The sequence below is a fragment of the Camellia sinensis genome, chromosome 9 (genome assembly GCF_055761805.1).
Source record: "Camellia sinensis isolate YWXY chromosome 9, ASM5576180v1, whole genome shotgun sequence".
Classification (NCBI taxonomy): Eukaryota; Viridiplantae; Streptophyta; class Magnoliopsida; order Ericales; family Theaceae; genus Camellia; species Camellia sinensis.
The window spans coordinates 184416263-184436936 of record NC_138969.1 but is presented as its reverse complement, the minus strand read 5'-3'; the positions used below and the strand labels follow the sequence as shown (position 1 = coordinate 184436936).

Sequence of the window (20674 nt, the reverse complement as noted above, 5' to 3'; positions counted from 1 at the left end):
AAAAGTTTTCAACTTGAATATATTTTTTGAATTGAAAAAAATAAATGTGTTATTTATCTATATTTTTTATTTTTAAATCTAACTCTAAAAATAATAAATAAAAAAGATGATATATGGCGGTTGATTTTTGTTTTAAAAAACAGATATAGATGTAACAATATAGAGACATACAATCTCTACTATTACTCTATTCATAATTTTAGTAGTTTGAATTGTTTTTATATTTTAAGAACTACATATTGTAGGCATGATGTGATTGTAATATATGAATGAGGCATGCAATAATTGTAATATTTTTTTAAGTCACTCACTGTAATACTTTTTTATTTTTTGAGGAAGTGCATAAGTTGAATTATGTTGAAAATTTATAAAATTTTAAACTGCCAAACTGATTCGCATCCATCCGCCAATCCGCTCAATCCACATCCACCTGATTGGCGAACGGATACGGATTTATTTTCTCCAATCCGCCAATCTAACGAATGGATGGCAGATTGAAAGTTCTGTGGCCGCAATAAACCTGTGCCCACCCCTAACAGAGACATGAAATTGCATCCCACCTTACAAGAAATTACACTCCTATATTTTACAAAAAAAAAAAAAAAATTGGGGTTATTTAGGATGATCTATATAAATATATTTTTTAATTTTTTACAGAAAGATATACAGAAAAGTAAAGGGATGATATGACCCAAATAAATATACATATCTGCATAAGTATATTTATATCCATCATATCAAACAACCAATGTACCTTGCATTGTTATTTCCCTTTATTTTAAAACCGTTCCATATATATATATATATATATATATATATATATATATATATATTATTCAATAATGATAGTGACCTCCAATTTTGAAGACTAGTACTTTCAAAATAATTCATACTATTTATAAGGTAGGTTCCATACATACGTAAGGGTGTGATCACTTTAAAAGTGGAGGAGGACCCAAAATTGGGGGTCCAAGCATTTTTCTATATTGTTTTCCACAATGTTTTGTCATGTGATGCGCCATGTTTTGAAATTTGAGAGAGGGAGAGATGGGAGTTGTTGTAGAGCTCTAATTAGAGTTTCTGCCGTACAGTTCTAATGAGCTGCTGTTCAGGAATAATAAAAAAAAAACAGTGAAGTAAAAGACAAAAAAAAAGAGAGAAAAAGATAAATTAAAACTCCATTAGAGATGTTTTTTTAAAAGTCTAAATCATTTGTCAGGGAGAGATATTTGAGAGAGACACTTGGAAGAATCAGAACCAAAAGAAATAGGTGTGAAAGATATTATGGTATACCTACCTGGATGAATACACACCAGGTGAATGAATGAAACCCTAAAATGTATATTCTCCCTCTTTCTTCGTTTGGTACAAATATGGAAAAATAAATAAATAAATAAAATCAAACACCTCACTCCAAATTATATGTATATTTATCAATATCAAACAACAGTGTAGCTCGTCGTTCAAAAAAACAACAGTGTGTGTAGCTTTATAGATTTTCAATAATGATTTAGGCTCCGTTTGGTAGAGCTTTGTAACTATGATTTGAGAATATGAGTTGTATTTTGAGTTTGTGTGTTTTAGAATTATGATTTGAGTGTAGAAAATTTGTTTGGTTATGGTTTTTGAATAAAGTGTTGAATTGAGTGTGGAATTGAGTGTAGAATTGAGTTTTGAAAGTTTGATTTGACATGTGAAGTAAGAAAATTTGTTTGGTTATGAGTTTTGAAAAGAGTTTTCAAAACTTAATTCAAATTGTTATAACTCATAACAAAACACATTACTTTCACATTATTGAAAATTTTGATCAACACTCATAACCAAACTCTTTTTAAAATTCAATTAAAAAAATTTTATTATTAACAAAAGATAACATTAATCAATTTTTTAATTGAAAATACTACAAAGGAAATAATTTTTTTTCAAAATAAATATTCAAAAAATTTAAATCATAAATATTTAAATAATTTAAATAATCTAAAAAATTTAATAAGTAAAAAATTAAAATAAATATTCAAAAATTTTAAATCGTAAAAATTTAAATAATTTAAATATTTAAAAAATTAAAATAATTTAAAATTTTAATATTTTAAATTTAAAAACAACTCTACACTCAAATCGTAACCAAACACATAAAACAAAACTCAATTAAAAAATTATTTTTAAAACTCATAACCAAACACATAACTCGAAACTCCATACTACTTTCACAACTCTACACTCAAATCGTAACCAAATACATAACAAAAAAATTAAAATATTTAAAAATATTTTTATAAAATAGAGTTTGAATTTATTTTTATAAAATATTTTAAAATTTAAAAAATTAAAATCGTAATATTTAAAAATATTCAAAAAATTAAAAAATTAAAAAAATCGTAACATATTTAAATATTAAAATATTTAAAATCTTAACAAAATTAAAATATTTTTAAAATATTAATTTGAATGGAGTTTTGAAAAGAGTTTTGAATTATGTGTTTGGTTATGAGTTTTGAAAAGTAATGATTATGTTTTGAATTGAGTTTTGAGAAATGAGTGTAAAATTATGATTTGAAAATCCTAAACAAACACCACACTCAAAAGTGAGTGTGGAACTAGATTTTGAAAACTCCACCAAACGGAGCCTTAAAGTTTTAAATAATGAGTTCTAAATCCACTACTAGTGAAGTAGAAATAAATTAAAAAAAAATAAGGCAGAGCATACACTGTGGCAGTGGGTAGGACCCATATCATTAGTGGCAACACTAGTTAATGGTCTCAAACATTATTGATAGATTTTTGCCTTCATTGGAAAGTTAATTATTTTAATTAGATATTTAATTTTTTTTGATTATTTTAGTCTGAAAATTATATTTAAAAAATTTATTGATTTTTTTATAATTAATTTGATGGTTATAAGAGAAAAAATAAAATAATTATAAATTAAACATAATATTTTATTTTATTTTATTAATTATTTTAATTTATTTTATTTTTAATGAACTATTTTAACACAGTATTCTTCCCAAACAAGACCTGTTTGGTTTGCTTTTGAGAGAGTGATTTTTTTAAAAAAAAAATTGTGAGAGTTTAGAAATTTTTTTAGTTTGCTTGGTTGTATATTTTGAAAGTAGTTTTGGAATTTGAGAGTTTGAGATAATTTAATATTTTGTTATAATTGAATAGATGTGTATGAGAGAAAAAATGATTGGGAAAGAGAGAAAAGAGAAAAAAGGTGATTAATAATGTGTAAGGAAAAAAAAAATTTGAAATCTTTTTCAAAAAAAACCACAAATCAAACAAAATTTAAAAAAAAATTTTCAAAAACAACTCTTAAAAACAAACCAAACAAGCCCGACATTTTTCTCTGATAGCATAATGAGACGCGTGTTCTTCTCTTTAAACATATACTCCATCAATCCTCACTGTCTTCTCATTAACCCCCAATAACGAGAATGATTATTGACTCTCTCACTACCCCTATAAAAATATCTCTCCTCCAATCTTTATGGACTACTTTCTCTCTCTCACACACTCGTACAAAAGGAAAAAAAAAAGCTAGCCAAGTTCTTCTCTTTCTATGTAAGTTCTAAATAGGGCATTGCCTCTTTAATTGTGTGGATGTGTATACCTTGTATTTTCCATATGATTTTTTTTTTTAAATATTAGTTATACATATTTGATTTTTATTTTTTCAATACAGATAGGTCTATTGTCAATTTGCAAGACAAATCACAATCAATACATTTGACATATATAAATTTTTGAAACTGAATTCTTGATATATGTATAATTTAATAGTCTCAAGATCGATATGTGGGGTTTGATGATATTAATATAATTTTTTATAGCGTTATTTAAAACTTTTTTTTGTGTGTGTGTGTAAATAAGCTTATATTTTTGAAACCATTTGTTTATTTTCTACCATTGCTTTCAAAAATGATTGTAATGTGCTTCAACGAAAATACTTTCTGAAAATATGGTATGGTTATTTTCTTTCCAACCGGATTCGGAAATACAAGTAGACGTCTATGTAGACATCTAGGGCATGAATGAGTATATGCATATAAAAATCGATCACATAATTAAATAAGTAATATATATAAATGCATAAAAAAAAAAGTTTAAATAGACCTCACTAACAAATTTTATAATTTTTTTTTTATTTATATGTATTCTGTATTTAATTATGTGATTAATTTTTACATTGGTTGTAGAACTACTCATTGCTTTGCCATGCAAGTAATTTATTTTAATTCCTTGGATAAATTACACTCACCTCCTCTAAGGTTTAAAAATATATATATAGTTAGCTTCACATTTTTACATAATTACACTAATTTCGCTTGAGATTTTAATTCACGTAACAAGTAGGTCATTTCTCATCCTTATGCCGTTAGTTGTATGAATGAAAAAAATTATGTTGTCATATATTTTTTACTAAAATTATATATATCTTTATTTTAGATTCTACCCACTATCTCCATTAATTTTAGTCACTTTATCATAACAAAAAATATGGTCAATATAATTATATAAAAAATGTGAGAATAACTATATATATTTTTTAATCTCAGAAAGGTGAGTGTAATTTACCTTGATTCTCTCAATAATGTTTAAGACATATTGCTTATTAAAAGTGATTTTGAGATGACCTTGTTGACATTAAATAGTTGCCATGCAAGACTATTTTATTTTTGTTTATTTATTTAATTAGTTTCCAAGATTTGATACTTACTTTTCTTGTTATTTTCACTAGAATGCAGGACCAATGTGTACTAAAGCTAGAACACTGGTGCTCATTTGAGAAGGCAGTGATGGAGTCTGATAAATTTTCTGCACATAGAAATCAGGTAATAATATTAATAAATAAGTAAAAATGGAAAGAATTCTGTTAACTCCACTGTTTGATTGGAAGGCACTATTGTGACTATGGGGCTTATCACAGGTTTCCCTCTGGCAATCGTAATAATTCATTTCATAGGATTTTGTGTAAAGACCCTTCATTGAAAAAAAATTACAGTAGATTTTTATAATGAATGGATAATTTTTTAAATTATACTAAAAATAAATATAATGAAATCACGTAATTATATGAGTATTGAATTAATTTAATATTTTTTTCATACATAATCTACATAAAAAACTTTATAATATCAACCGATTCAAATTATTAAAATAAAACTCATAATCCCACAAACTCTAACAACACCTTATCTAACAATGGACTTAGAAAAGTATTGTGAATAATAATGTGTACAAAGTGAAATAAAAGTTCATGCACCAGACACCTGAGATATGCCCATGTATGGAGCATTAGAGACATGGCCTCAAATAATCTAGTCCACTAGATCTGGTGGTTTTTATTTATTATTTATATAGGATTTATAAACGGAAAAATAACATAATATCAGTGTAGTTTATAAAAAAAAATTATAAATCAATGATAAAGTTCTTTAACTTTAATAATTAAGATGTTAAATTTTTTCATAATTTTATAATTTTTTTAAGTAAAGTTTCCACTGAATTTTAATTACCGTTTGACCGATATGATTCCTATGTTAGCGTCTCTAACTAGGGTTGTAAACGAAACGAGCCAAGTCGAGTTTTGCTGAGCTCGAACTCGGCTCGTTTACTTATCGAACTCGTTTATTGAGTTCGAGCTTGGCTCGATAATATTAATGAAACTCGAGCCTGGCTCAATAATTTTTTTTTAATATTATTTATATTATTTAATATATAAATAATTTATTTATACTATTATTTACATATATTTATATGTTATTTAATATATAAATAATATATTTATTATATAATTTAAATAAACATAAACAAGCCGAGTTTATACGGGTGTGTTTGGTAACGTTTATGTTTTCAGTTTATATTTACAAAAATTTTATAAACTGGTTTTTGTTTATTTTTAGAAAAACATAAACTATAAACGCGTTTGGTAATTGACAAAATGTTTAAAAAAATTTAAAAATATAAAAAAGAGTAAGAAATGGCAAGTGATGACAAGTGGCGGCGGAAGACAGTGGTGGAAAGTGGTGATGGTGGGTGGTGGGTAGCTAGTGGCGGGTGGGTGGTGGTGGTGGTGGATGGGTGGGTGGGTGACGGTGGTGGGTGGTAGCGAGCGAGTGGTGGTGGCGGGTGGTGGTGACGGGTAGGTGGCGGTGGGTGGTGGGTAGCTGGTGGCGGGTGGGTGGGTGGGTGACGGTGGCGGGTGGTAGCGAGTGAGTGGTGGTGACGAGTGGTGGGTGGTGGGTGGTGGTGGCAGGCGGATGGTGGTGGCGGGTGGTGGTGATGGGTGGGTGGGTAACGGTGGCGGGTGGTGGGTGGTGGTGGCGATTGGTGGGTGGTGGTTGTAGTAGGTGGGTGGCGGATGGCGGGTGGTGGTGGGTGGCGGCGGGTGGATGGTGCGTGGTGATGGTAGGTGGGTGGGTGACGGTGGTGGGTGGTAGCGAGTAGGTGGTGGTGGTGGTGGTGGTGACAGGTGGGTGGTGGGTGGTGGTAGTGGTCGGTGGGTGGGTAACGGTGGCGGGTGGTCGGTGGTAGCGAGTGGGTGGTGGGTGGTGGTGGCAGGTGGGTGGCGGGTGGATGGTAGGTGATGGTGGTAGTAGTGGTGGTGGGTGGTGGGTGGTGGTGGAGGGTGGGTGGCAAGTGGCTGGTGGTGGCAGGTGGTGGATGGTGGTGGCAGGTGGGTGGTGAGTGGTGGTGGCAAGTAGGCGGCGGGTGGTGAATGGTAGTGGCGGGTGGTGAGTGGTGGCGGGTAGATGACAGGTGGGTGGTGGGTGGTGGTGGTGGCGGCGGCGGCGGTGGCGAGGGGTGGGTGGTGGTGGCGAATGGGTAGTACCTGGTGGTGGCTGGTGGGTGGTGGTGGCGGCGAGGAGTGGGTGTTGGTGGCGAGTGGGTAGTAGCTGGTGGTGGGTGGGTGGTGGGTGGTGGTGGCGGGTGGTGGCTGGTGGGTGGTGAGTAGTGGTGGCAGGTGGTGGTAGGGGGTGGGTGGTGGGTGGTGGTGGCAGAAGACGGTGGTGGAAAATGGTAGCGGGTGGTGGCTAGTGTTGGGTGGTAAAAAAAAAAAAAACTGAAAACTCAAAATGGAAACACGTTTTTTGTGTTTTCATTTTTTAGCCAAATTTATAAACTGAGGCCACTGATTTATAAATCAAAAATTTTACCAAATAAATTTTTATTTGAGTTTTTAAAATTTTTATAAATGTAAACAGAAAACTGAAAACGTAAGTGTTACCAAACGACACCTACGTATTTAAATTCGATTTATTTACTAAATAAATTTAATATTTAAGTTTAAACTTGACTCATTTATTTAACCAACTGAGTTGAGTCAAGCCTTTAATAAACTAAGCTGAATTTATTTATAAATAATTCCATTCATTTATAGCTTTGTCTTTACCTATCCAGTTACGCGGTCTGGTCATACATCAAGCCTAGTTCTAAACCTCTTTTCATGGGCAACACGGCTCATATCCCGGCTTGACCCAAAAGATGACAAATCACGACATACCATTCAGCCTGGCTAGGGTCCTCTAGTAGCTTGGGTCACTCCAGTTTGAGTGGTCCAGTAGTCCTGCACAGTCTAGCCCATTTCATTTATTAGTTGGTGATTTATCTTGAAAGTATAAGGGCTTTAAAACAGTACAATTGAGTCTTCGTTTGGAAAGTGAATTGATTTTTTTATTTTTTTGGCTATTTTAATCTGGACTAAAAAATCTGATTTGGGAAGAACTTTTTGACTTTTTTAATTTTTTGGTGAGGTGTCCATATGTAATATTACTAAACTGCCGCTGGTATTAAATTTTGTTTTTATTTGGGCGGCTGTCTTGACAGTGACGTCACCCACCCAAGCTAAGTTTTTTTTTTTTTTTTACAAATAGTTTTTCATGTGGTTTTTATTTTTATTCTATTTTAATTTCAATTTGTTTTCATTTTATGTAAAATAATAAAAAGTGAGATTTTATTTTATTGTCCTGTGTATTTTAAGAAATTATTTTTAAAATTCATAACCAAACTCATAATTCGAAACTCCATACTACTTTCACAACTCTACACTCAAATCATAACCAAATACATAACAAAAAAAATTAAAATATTTAAAAAATATTTGTATAAAATAGAGTTTGAATTTTTTTATAAAAAATTTTAAAATTAAAAAAATTTAAATCGTAATATTTTAAATTTAAATCGTAATATTTTAAAATTTAAATCATAATATTTTAAAAAAATCGTAATATTTGAAATTTAAATCGTAATATTTAATTTTTGCCTTATTTATTTATTTTTTTGCCATATTTATTTTTATTTATTGTTTTATACATTAATTATTTATTTTTTGCCTTATTTATTTTTATATTTATTGCCTTATTTAATTACGTGGCGAATGGTAATTTATGTTTTCATGTTTTCTTTTTTTAAAAAAAAATTTCAATGAGCCGTATCAAACACATATCAAAATAAAAAAAAATTTATTTTAACAACAAAATTTAAATAATTTAAATATTCAAAAAATTTAAATAATTTAAAATGTTAATGTTTTAAATTTAAAAACAATTCTATACTCAAGTCGTAACCAAACATATAAAATGAAACTCAATTAATAAATTATTGAGTTAACTCATAACCAAACACATAACTCGAAATTCCATACTACTTTCACAACTCTACACTCAAATCATAATATGTTAAATCCTAATATTTTATTTTAAATATTTAAATAATGTAAATAATCTACAAAATTGAATAAGTAAAAAATTAAAATAAATATTCACAAAATTGAAATCGAAAAAATTTAAATAATTTAAAATGTTAATATTTTAAATTTAAAAATAACTCTACACTCAAATCATAACCAAACACATAAAATAAAACTTAAGTAATAAATTATTTTTAAAACTCATAACTAAACACATAACTTGAAACTCCACAGTACTTTCACAACTCTACACGCAAATCATAACCAAATACATAATAAAAAAATTGAAATATTTAAAACTATTTTTATAAAATACAGTTTGAATTTATTTTTATAAAATATTTTAACAAAAAACAAAAAAAATGTTTTTAATTTTTTTTTTCAACTTTGTTTGTTCTGGGAAAATGTGTTTTTTGGAAATTTTTTTTATTTTTTGTTTGTGCTGCCGCATGCCCCTCTTCATGAGGGGTAGTTTCGTAAATTCCCCTGACCGTTTATTGTTGCCAACCAACTGTGGCTCTTTTGTCCTTTGCTGGCTAAATTAGCCTCTTTTGGCATTTAGTGGCTAATTTAGCCCGGAAGCCTTTCCCAAACGACCCCTGAGTCACCCAACTGTCTCCAATAGGGGTGGGCAACGGTTTATCCGATCCGTAAAACCATCCAACCCGTCCAATCCGCATACAAATGGGCGGTTTCGCAAATACAATGTGGGCAGATGCGGTTTGAAATATGGCATCTTTGCGGGTTGCGGGCGGGTTGCGGGTTTAACCCGCACCCGCAAGAAACCGCCTGCACTTTATTTATTTATTTATTATTATTATTATTATTTTATCTTAACTATTGATTTCATTTATATATCTCACCTAGATATTTTTGTCCAAAACAAAATACCCTTTATTTTTTGAACTTCTCTAGCATTACATTTGGTAATAGTATTATATTAACTGAAACTGAATAAATACTAATCATATTATTATTGTTACATAACTGAACTTGTCCCGAATGAAGTGTGATTTGGAATTTTAAATTCCTTAATGAATATGGAGTTATAGTTTAGGATTTTGAAATATATGCTTGGGTTAGTTTATGATTTGATTTAAGATTTTAAATGATTTGTTTGTGTTACGAATTGGATTTGCTGTTTTTTTTTTAATTTTATAAGTTTTAATTCATTAATTAGTAATGTTGGAGCATTTTAGAAAACGGGGAGAAAAGGGCCCAAAATAAATATTTACAAAATGAGAAAAAAATAAGGCTCAAAAATAATTTTTTGAAAAAAAAAGGTCCAATCCACAAACCACCCGCAACCACCGGCACATCCGCACAAACTGCAACCGCCCGGGTTGTCTTTTCCCCAAACCACATAGATGCGGGCGGGTCCAAACCGATCCGCAAACCGTCCAAATTCGAACCGCGAATACCCCTAGTCTCCAATATGGCTATGAGTTTCTTTATTCTAATCTATTGTCTTATGCTAAAATTTTGAGACCTAGTGTTGCACTTGTAAAAAAAAAAAGAAATAATAAATAATAATAAAATCCAAGAAAATCAAATTTTGTATATGAGTGAGTAGATAGTGAGAAAACAGATAAATTAAAAGTTATCCTTTATACAAGCTTATATGTGCAAAGCCAATTAAAATACGTATAGAACAGTTAAGATGGTATGATTAACCTTTTGAGTATAAATGATGTTGGTACACATATTGGGAGGAAGGTCTAGATCAATGAGTTGTTCTCCTCAAAATCCATTTTTGTACTTTGTAGAACATTAACATGTGGTTTTGATTTAACTGCTCTATATAATGCTCTGTTCAAAACATTATCAGGATCTTGTGGCCTTTGTTTGACTCATCCATCCCCTTCCTCCTTTTTCTAACAAAAACATGACAAAAATGAAGTTCACCCCCTTTTCCCTTTTCAAGTTTTAAGCCCTAATAAAATTCACAAAATAGTGTTAACAAGATAGTACAATGTTGGTCAAATAAGAATGAATGCAGTGAGTTAACACAACATTATGAATTTATTGGAACATTTTTTGGGTCTATACTGTTTACCTTAAATTAATGTATCCTCCTGCATATTAAATTGAGAAATAACTTTCTTTCTTTCTTTTTTTTTTTTTCCCAATTTGTTTTGTTTTAAATTTTTAATTGATTAGTAACATAAGTAGTAATTATTGAACTGTTGACCAATTCATCTAAAAGTTTAAGTTGTGTCAAAGAGAAAAAACTTTCATTTGTGGCTAGTTTTTCCCCCGTAAGTAGTGGGACCAGGACCAACACGATTTTAATACAAGATCTATTGTTGACTGACGCCATATTAAATTGTTGACCATCAACTCCAAAAAATAATAACTAATATGTTTAAACATAAAATAATTGAAAAATTAAACATAATACTGATGTAACACTTATCTCATAATTTAAGTGAGTAATATTTTAGAATCTATTTTTTTTTTAATTGCCGGACAAATCATTTCATTATGTATAATATATATATGAAAATTGTAATATATATATATATATATATGAAAATTTTAATATAAATTAACAAATTATATATATATATATATATATATTCTTATGTAACATTTTTTTATATAATAAAAATTAGATTTTTGATTGTGGGTCTTAATAAGCCAAAAAATTTGCTTAGTTTGGCCCACTCTCTATCCCTCTCTCTCTGAAGGGGTCCATTGAGTACTACTGTGGGCCTGCGGCCCAAGAATAAAGCTACGGAATCAAAATTAATTAATGGAGGACACTAATTCACTATTTGGACTGTTGGGATCATTACTCATTTTTGGTCCACATTGGTTCCGTACCAAAAAAAAAATAAAAAATACATAAATCAAATATCAATAATTATATGTTTAAATTATATTTATTTTAAAAATAATGAGTACTCTGTTTTTTAAATCATATTTGTTGACCATTATTTAAGAGAAATGCAATTTAAATATATAATTATCGATATCTAATAAATTATTATTATTATTATTATTATTTTTACTCAGGAGATACTAAATAATATATAATTTGAATCATTAAAATGGATTTAAAATGTACCCACAATATCCAAATAGTGGTTTAGAGGGAAATCTTCTTCTCCATTAATTTATTTAAATAAATAATGTGTGGTTCAAATTCAATTATTATGTAATAAAATATGCAGATTAATTATTCATAGGGTAAATTATACTAGGTTTAAAGAAAATACAGTAGTCTTATAATTTTAACGTAATTACATGGAGCTTCCATCATGTTTTAATTCACATAATACTTAATTCTATTTTCATCAATAATTTTTAGTTATATGAATAAAAAATAATATTATTATCTCTTTTACATGAAAATATATATTTTACGTTATTTATCTTTGTATTTTCACACTATCTACATTAGTTTTAACTTTACTAAAAATGAAGTCAGTATTATTATGTCAAAAGAGAACTGTATAATTTACCCTAAATTATATATTCTTTTACATATTTTTTTGTGTACAAATTTTGAATCGATAGTCAATTTAGAAAATGATATGCAAGCTTATTTTTTAGATCGATTTTCTAGATCTAATGATATTTAAGTGAGATGGCTGGTTAATAATAGAGAAGATATGAGAGAGAAATGACACATGAGTAGGAATGCAAGTTAGGCGGGACTCAACTCGAGCAACCTAAATCCAACCTGAATTTTTTTTAGGCTTTGGCAAAATATTTTAAAATTCGGTACGGATTTGGGCAAAAATTTAGAAACTCAAATTAAATTTGGACGGTTTTAGGCAAAGATATCAAACAACCTGAGCAACTCGAAACCCGAATTATATATTTAAATATATAAAAATATTGAATATACATATAAATTATTAGTCATTAGATGATATTAAAGTAATTTAGATTATTAGATCATATTGAATATATATTATATACACAAGCATCATAATACAAAATTTTATTTATTTGTTTTTTTCTCACTCATAAATTGTAAAGGCCATTAAAACGGCATTTCTCTTATATTACATAAATTATTTGTTTTGATATTATTAATAATTTTATAAAAAAAAACTATAAATAGTCTAATTTTAACAAATTAATTAAGTTATTTGCACTAAAAAAGAAAACAAAAATTAAAATTTATGTACAATTCGTACAATTTAGGCAATACAAGTTTAACTCAAGTTAGTCTTGAATAAACAATTTTAAGTTACAATTCAAACTTAAGTGGGCTGGAGTAACTCTCAGTACGACTTGATTTAAATTTAAACAATCTCTTAACCTGCCCGAATTACACTCTTACACATAAGAATGATTGATTGATTAATGGATCATTGAGTTTGAACCGTAAATCTAATTTTCAAATTTAAATAGTGATTCTTATAGCACAATATTTCTCTCTCCTCCCCCACATAAAAAGACATGCAACCACCTTTGTCTTCAAAGTCCAAATAATAACGTTTTCATCGACGACGAAACAACAGCAAGAAACATGTACCAAAACATGGCTTTCCATTCTCTATTGTGTTTGTAATTAACTACCCAAAACATGCCCACCACAACCTTATCTTATTTTGTCTTTGTCTCTTCATAGCCCTTTTGTCTAATCTTACTGTCCCAATTAAGGGTTGTTCTTATCAAAAACCTCGACCACGTCTTCCTAAAAATGAAAAAAATAAAAAAATCTTTTATTTAATCTCTAAATCTTCTCAATTTCAGCCTTTGGACATGGGATCATCAGAGCCACCATTTCAAGACACTTACAAGGCTCTCTTCGACGACTACGTCGATGCAGAGTCAAAGTATGAGAAAAATGATGTTGTCATCGTTGCAGAATGTGAGCTACCGATGGTTGATCTTAGTCGGTTAAATCTCGGGGAAGAGGAGAGAGAAGATTGCAAGAGAGAGATAGCCAAAGCTTCACAAGATTGGGGGTTCTTCCAAGTGGTGAACCATGGAATTTGTCGCGAGATTTTGGAGAAAATGAGGAGAGAGCAGATGAAGGTGTTCAAGAGGCCGTTTTGTGAGAAGATCAACGACGAGTTTATGAACTTCTCCGAAGGTAGTTACCGGTGGGGAACACCGTCGGCGACTTGCCTGAAACAGTTGTCTTGGTCTGAAGCATTTCATGTTCCTTTGGCTCATATTTCTGGTTTGGGTGGTCTCACCAATCTCAGGTACGTATCTACGCGCACAGAATTTAATTACAGAATAGGAGACTCTGATTGAAATCTATGTACTTAAATTTTTCGGGTTACAAAAGCTTTATGTGATCTTTGTTTCTCTCTTTCCATGACTTTTCTCAAGTGCAATGCAACATTTCATTTAAAGAGGATATAGATCTTCTTAATTTTTCTTTTATAATTTTTTTCTAAAAGTTAGGGGCTAATCAAAATCATGTATTCATGGCACTGAAACAAAAAGTTCATAAGTAGTAAGTGCAATGCAATATGTTATTTGTTCTTTTCAGAGGACATAGATCTTTTGAATTTTTTTATAATATTTCTAACCCTAATTATAATACAGTATATAACAATTTTTTGGGGTGGTATAATTGAAATACAAAAGAAGCCGCCACGGGAATATGCTATTGTAATAATTTTTTAAATTTTCGACTAAAATTTGAGGTAAAAAAATTAATATATTTGCAATGATTTTTTTAATTTTTTAAGAAAAATGTACAAAAAGTAAAGAGAAAAGAAAATTTTTGATTTTTTTTTTGTGTGTGTATAGTTTGTTAACTTTTTAACTTTTTAAATCATTTTTTGATATTTAAACTAAAATTATGTATTCTCAAACAAGGCCCAACACAATTTAGTTTCTTTATATATATATATATTTTTTTTGGGGGGGGGGGGGGGGGGGGGGGTACAAGAGACGTTAAATCAAACTTCACAATTTAGGATTGTTTTAGCAATTGGTTAAAGTATCCAAAAAAAAGTAAAAATAAAAAAAATTTCTATAAAAAAAGTCAATTATTATTTTTTATTTTTATGCATATCTTTTTGTAAAAAATTTTAAAAACTAACTAAAATAGTTAATTCATAAAACAATCCTTAATTTATATTTTTTTCTTTATTTATTTTTATGGAGAAATATCAAAAAAAATGAAAAGTCAGAAAAATAATTACAAATTTATAAAAATACAAATGATTTATACATTGGATTGTGCAAATGGGTGTTTTGCAATTATTTTTTCTACTTTCATTTTTTATTTTATTTTATTTTATTTTTTGATATTTTCCCTTTTTTTTAAACTAGGCGTGTGGGATAACTTACTTTTATCACATAAGAGTAATTTTGGGTACAACAATGCCATATTATATGATTAGCTTTGGTGGCAGACAAGAAGTGTCAATTAATTTAATTTTTTATTTTTTATTATCGGATGACACACTTAAGTTGTGTTATTATTTACTCAATATTTACTTCAACAAATAATTCTATTTATGATAAATAAGTATTTATAGTTATTTAAAGATGGGTAATAATAATCAAATAGTTTTAATTGGGGGGATAAAAAGTAAGAAAAATGCTATACGTCCCAAATTTTATGTCAAATAAATGACCATTTATCACCAAATAAATTTCTAATATTTAAAAAAGTTTTTGAGTTACTAATTTAAAAAACTTATAATCATAAAAATTAACTTATAACAGATACCAAATGGGCTCATCGTTACACGCATATATATTAAGGCTCAAGTAGGAGTGTAAAAATGGCTCGCAACCTGCCTGCGGTCCGGGGTGGGCTCGGCCCATTTGGGCCCGGGCTCGAGCCATTATTTTGAAGTCCTGCCTGGCTTGTGGGCTCGACCTGCGGCCCAGCCCATTAGCCTGCTTAAGGCCCACTCAAGGCCCTGCTCGAAACCTGGCCCGCCCGAGGCCCAGTGCCTTTTTTAGTAAAAAATAATAAAATTTTGATAGAAAAAATTTAAAAAAAAAAAAAAAAAATGGTAAGGCCCACCCAAAGCCCAAATACCCCTGGGCTTGGCCCTGGGCCTATTTTTTTGGCCCATGACTTGGCCCGGCCTGAATTTTGGTAGAAACCCGAGAAAGCTGACATAGGGTGGGTCAAATTTAAACACCTAGGTTCAAGTAGAAAGTTTAGTATCATATTTTCATGTAAAATCAACTACTATTATTTTACCTCAATTTCCTAACATTATAAAAGTAGAAAAAAGGTTTATTAAATACCAACTTGGTGATTTGATGTTTTCAGCATTTTGGAAAAGTACGAGGTATCAAGGATTGCCAATCGATTAGATTCGAACATGTTATTGAATCAAAAAGATTACAGATCCATATATATATATATATTAACAATTCAAATTGATTTGAACTGACTACTAGCAAATTGAAATGGTTGATTCTTTGACAACACAACCTCAAGAATGACAATAAATGATATACTAAGGTTCCGTTTAGTAAGAGCTAAACAGGATTTTTTTGGCTATTTTAGCCACAAAAGACAAAATAGGTTATTTTAGCCACAAAAAACAAAATATCACATCTAACCCATAATCATTACATTCTTCTCTCACAAAAAAAGCTAAAAAAGTCAAAAAGCCAAAAAGCCCTTCTCAAATCAAACTTTTTAACTCAGGCTAAAATAGTTAAAAAGCCAAAAAACCAACCTGCTTGCCAAATGGAGGCTAAGAACAATACATGATTGAAGTTAACATATAGGTCAATTTATGTTTAAAGCAAATTATAAACAAATAAACATTAAATTTGAGATGGGATTGAAGAAAAAGCAATATGCAAGAGGAGGTTGATTTCTTTTCATTGTTTTAATTTCTCTTTATAGCAATAGACTTTTTCCACTAACAAAAAAAAGAAGAAAAAATCAAAATTTTGTTATGGCCTAGAAATTTGTGCTCTGTATCATTTTAGTTTACAATATTTCAATTATGTAAATTTGATTCTCAACTTATAGTCATTTTAGTTTTAGATATTTCAATTATGTCATTTTGATTTTCAATTTATATTTAAAATGTTGTTGCTTCTAAATTTTATAATTGAAACATGGGTATTTTTTGTTTTAATGCATGCAAATTTTACATGCAGATTTGTGCGAAAAGGTATTAGGCACCAATTAAACATAAATCGAATAAATTCAACAACCAAATTAACATAATTAAATATCAAGAAACAAAATGAAACATAGTTTATACTTTGGGAATTGGGATCCTATTAACGGCAGTCTTAAGGATTGTTATTAAAAAGTATAAAATATAAAATATTTATAATTTAATTCACTTTTTACTTGTCTCAAAATCTTTTATACATTTTATGTATATTTCAATACACTTGTTACGTGTCCATCACTTGCGCTTGACTTGAGACTAACTGAATGGCACTATAAAAAATTAAGGTTTTAAAGATCGAAATTTAAGGACAAAATTATTTTTTAGGGACCAAATAATTTTATTACGAAAAGTGTTATTATATTTTTAGCAACAAAAATTGGACATTAGTGATGAATTATTTTCCTTTTGAGACCAAATTTTTTATCTTAAAAAATAAACTATTTTGAGACCAAATTATTTATCCCTAAAACTGTATATATTAGTGACATTTTCAAAATTTTATCGCTAAAAGTCTTATTTTTGACTTTTCGAAACGACCTTTTAGTGATTATTCTCATGATGATAAAAATTGGTTTCTAAATGTCTTTTGCAACAAAATTTTCACTTTTGAAGACCAAAACATTAGGTTTCTAAAACTCTTATATGTTATATTTAGATCAATTTGGCTTTGCTTCTATTTTTATTTTATTTTTTGGCTAGAGCAAAATCCATATGAATTAGTCTTAAGAAATTATTTACATTTAGGAGATTTGGAACTTAAGACCTTGAAAAAAAAAAGTACATTCCCAAGTCTCAAATCTTGACTACAAGGCCAACCATTGGAATTAGTCAGTCACACCCCTTGAGCACACCCGTATGCTTTACAAATCACATGCTAATGTTGGGGAACACAGCTAGCTAGCTACGAAGTGATAAGCATCTTATGAAAATGGTACTTTCATGTTTTTCAATTGTTATATGTATATGTCGATCATTGAAAGTTTCGTTCACTTAAATTATTGATATAAAACGAAAATGAGAATATTTTATCATATATCAGTGATTTTAGTGATTGAAAAATGTGATATATTCTTGTTCTTATAATAGTGAGACAATGCCAAAGGAACATGTATACACTTGTATGTGCCAATTACTGAGACATGACACTTGTACTTGCATTTGAAATTGCATGCTCTCTCTCTCTCTCTCTCTCTCTCTCTCTCTCTCAACTATCAAAACCTCACGTGAAGGTCTCATAGGTACTTTGTTTTTTTAATAGTATACACAAAGGTGGTGCCTACTTTAATAACAACTACACATAAGACCCATTAATTGCTTTGTGTACAGTGGTTAGAAATTCGTTTTTTTAACCACACTATAATTAAACAAAAATATTACATACTTAAAAAATATTCAAGAAAGTATTAAAAAGTTGAATACATGGTATAAATTTAAATTTAGTGTGGTGCGAATTAAGATGAATCTGATTCATATAGTTTAAATTTCAAATACTTTTCTAAATTTTTTTGTGAGTACACGTTGTACTTCACAATTTTCAATATATATTTTGCTTATTGAAATTATCATTATTATTTTTTTGTTGCTATTTCTCCTAACTTAAAATCTTCCTTGATTGTATTCAGCTTGACCATGGAACAGTTTGCCACAACAGTTTCAGACCTAGCACAAAAGCTTGCAGAAATATTGGCTGAGAAAATGGGTCACAAATCCACATTTTTCAAAGAAAATTGTTTGCCAAATACTTGCTATCTCCGAATGAATAGATACCCACCATGTCCAATATCTTCAGAGGTCTTTGGATTGATGTCACACACTGATAGTGATTTCCTCACAATATTGCATCAAGATCAAATTGGTGGATTGCAATTAGTCAAAGATGGGAATTGGATTGCTGTTAAACCAAATCAAGATGCCCTAATTATTAACATCGGCGACTTATTTCAGGTACATTTCTTGATTATATACCGTTTCATTTAATTTGTTTGATACATTTGTTATGTGTAGGATTGCAACTCAGACAGGTTCAGTTGGACAAAGAGAGTCAGTTGTATTGCATTTTTTGAAAATATACAAATGAAGACTTAAGTTTGTCTTAGTGGATGAAGTGTTGGTAGGAGAATATTTACAAATATCAACATAATAATTATATTAAATTTGGTTGAGATGTTTTTTTACTAGATAAAACATATGGGTTTGAGTTTTACCTGTTGTGGGATATAATTTTTCTTTCTTCTATTTCCCTCATAATGATTGTAAAGAAGATTTTTTTTTAAACTCTAAACATGGAACATAATAAGAAAATTAGTTTAAGTTATGCATATCAAACAATCTCTCTCTCTCTCTCACACACACACACATTAAATTTAGAATATTGCATACTTTGTGATGCAGGCATGGAGCAATGGAGTTTATAAGAGTGTTCAACACCGGGTTGTCGCCAACAAGCTAGAGGAAAGATTCTCCACCGCATATTTCTTCTGTCCATCCTATGATACCGAGATTCAAAGTTGTGTTGAGCCCTCTGTCTATAGAAGGTTTAGTTTTAGAGAATTCAGACAAGAAGTCCAAGAAGATGTCAAAAAATTTGGTTACAAAATAGGACTTCCTAGCTTTCTTGTTCAAAATTAAGCAGATGGATTTGATTTTTGCAACCAAATTAGGGTTTTTAGAAGGTATATAGTCATCATATAGTAACTTTATAGTAAATGAAATGGGTGGTTTTGTTTTTGTTTTTAGTGATTTAGGAATGATGATTTACGTAGAGCATAGCATATTTCTTCACCATTGATATCAGCAACTATGACTCATTGTAAAGATGTTTAGTTTGGGAAGGTGATGTATGTTTTTGTCCAATCTTATTCTTGTGCATTGAAATGTGAAGCTAATAGATGCAATTTAATATCACGAAGGATTTTTGTTAACATTTCTCATGATCATTTTTATGAATTTTTTTTTTATAATCCCTAACATTTCTCTTTTGTTAACAAGTGCCTTTAGGTACTTATTTATTTATTTATTTTTTTGATCAACAACAAAGATCCCTTTATTGATGATGGAAACCTTACAAGAAGGAAGAAACATCAACATAAGAGAGGAAAAAAGCAAGCCATCACATGGCATCACCAAACCAAAACCCTGTTGGTGAGGAACCAACGGAGGTAACCACTCACAGAACCATACACACAGCAGAAATCACAGCATCAGATTAGCCTCCAGGGAGTGACAGATTAGCACACCCCTCTGTTACAGAGATAGCCACTACAGAAGCATACACACAGCAGAATTTCCAGCAGCAGATTAGCCCACAACAGATTAGCCCACTTACAGCATCACACACACAGCAGGTTCACAGCAGCAGTCATCAGATTAACACACAGCAGTATACCTACAGCAGCAGGTTCACAGCAGCCTTTAGGTACTTATTAACAATGCATTTAATGATATAAACAATTTTCATTATTATAAAAAAATTGTGAAGGCAATAAATATACTCTATTAAAGATTTTTTTTTTTTTTTTTTGAGGGGACTAAAATACTCCTTTTTTTTATTTCTTTAATAGAAAACATTTTTAACAAATTAATAAATCTAAAAAATTATTTTTTTATCTACTTTTCTAACTCATTCATCATACACCCTATGTTTTATTAACGACCACATATATATACATATATATATATATATATATATATATATATATGTATGTATCACTATTTTATAAACTAGTAGTTAACTCGTGCGGCACACAAGTTAATTGTTTTCCTTTTTAAATAATATTTTATAAAATAAAATAAAATTATTTATATATGCCTATATATAAATTATTTTTAGAAATATGTTACAATGTATGGATTACAAAAAAAAATATGTATATCTATGTATACATATACATAGAAC

The 20674-nt window shown here is 29.6% G+C and overlaps 1 protein-coding gene across 2 annotated transcripts; it reads left to right on the top strand.

The window, feature by feature from the left end:
- Positions 1-3436: 3436 nt before the first annotated feature.
- Positions 3437-19632, top strand: LOC114310071 (gibberellin 2-beta-dioxygenase 8). 2 transcript variants are annotated; one of them, XM_028255978.2, is made up of 5 exons: positions 3437-3564; positions 4742-4835; positions 13406-13863; positions 18402-18723; positions 19171-19632. In XM_028255978.2, exons 2-5 carry the CDS (start codon positions 4743-4745, stop codon positions 19405-19407), a joined length of 1110 nt encoding a protein of 369 aa, XP_028111779.2. In that variant the 5' UTR covers positions 3437-3564; position 4742; the 3' UTR covers positions 19408-19632. The 2 variants fall into 2 exon arrangements, with proteins under 2 accessions (XP_028111779.2, XP_082744296.1); XM_082888170.1 differs by lacking the exon at positions 3437-3564 and adding an exon at positions 3943-3964.
- Positions 19633-20674: the final 1042 nt, after the last annotated feature.

What these genes read in the sequence shown, in the direction of transcription:
- LOC114310071 (XM_028255978.2), top strand. Translation starts at nt 4,743, where the DNA reads ATGCAGGACCAATGTGTACTAAAGCTAGAACACTGGTGCTCATTTGAG. An exon ending in TTTCTGCACATAGAAATCAG is followed by an intron (nt 4,836 to 13,405) that starts GTAATAATATTA and finishes TCTCAATTTCAG; the next exon opens with CCTTTGGACATGGGATCATC. An exon ending in GGTGGTCTCACCAATCTCAG is followed by an intron (nt 13,864 to 18,401) that starts GTACGTATCTAC and finishes GATTGTATTCAG; the next exon opens with CTTGACCATGGAACAGTTTG.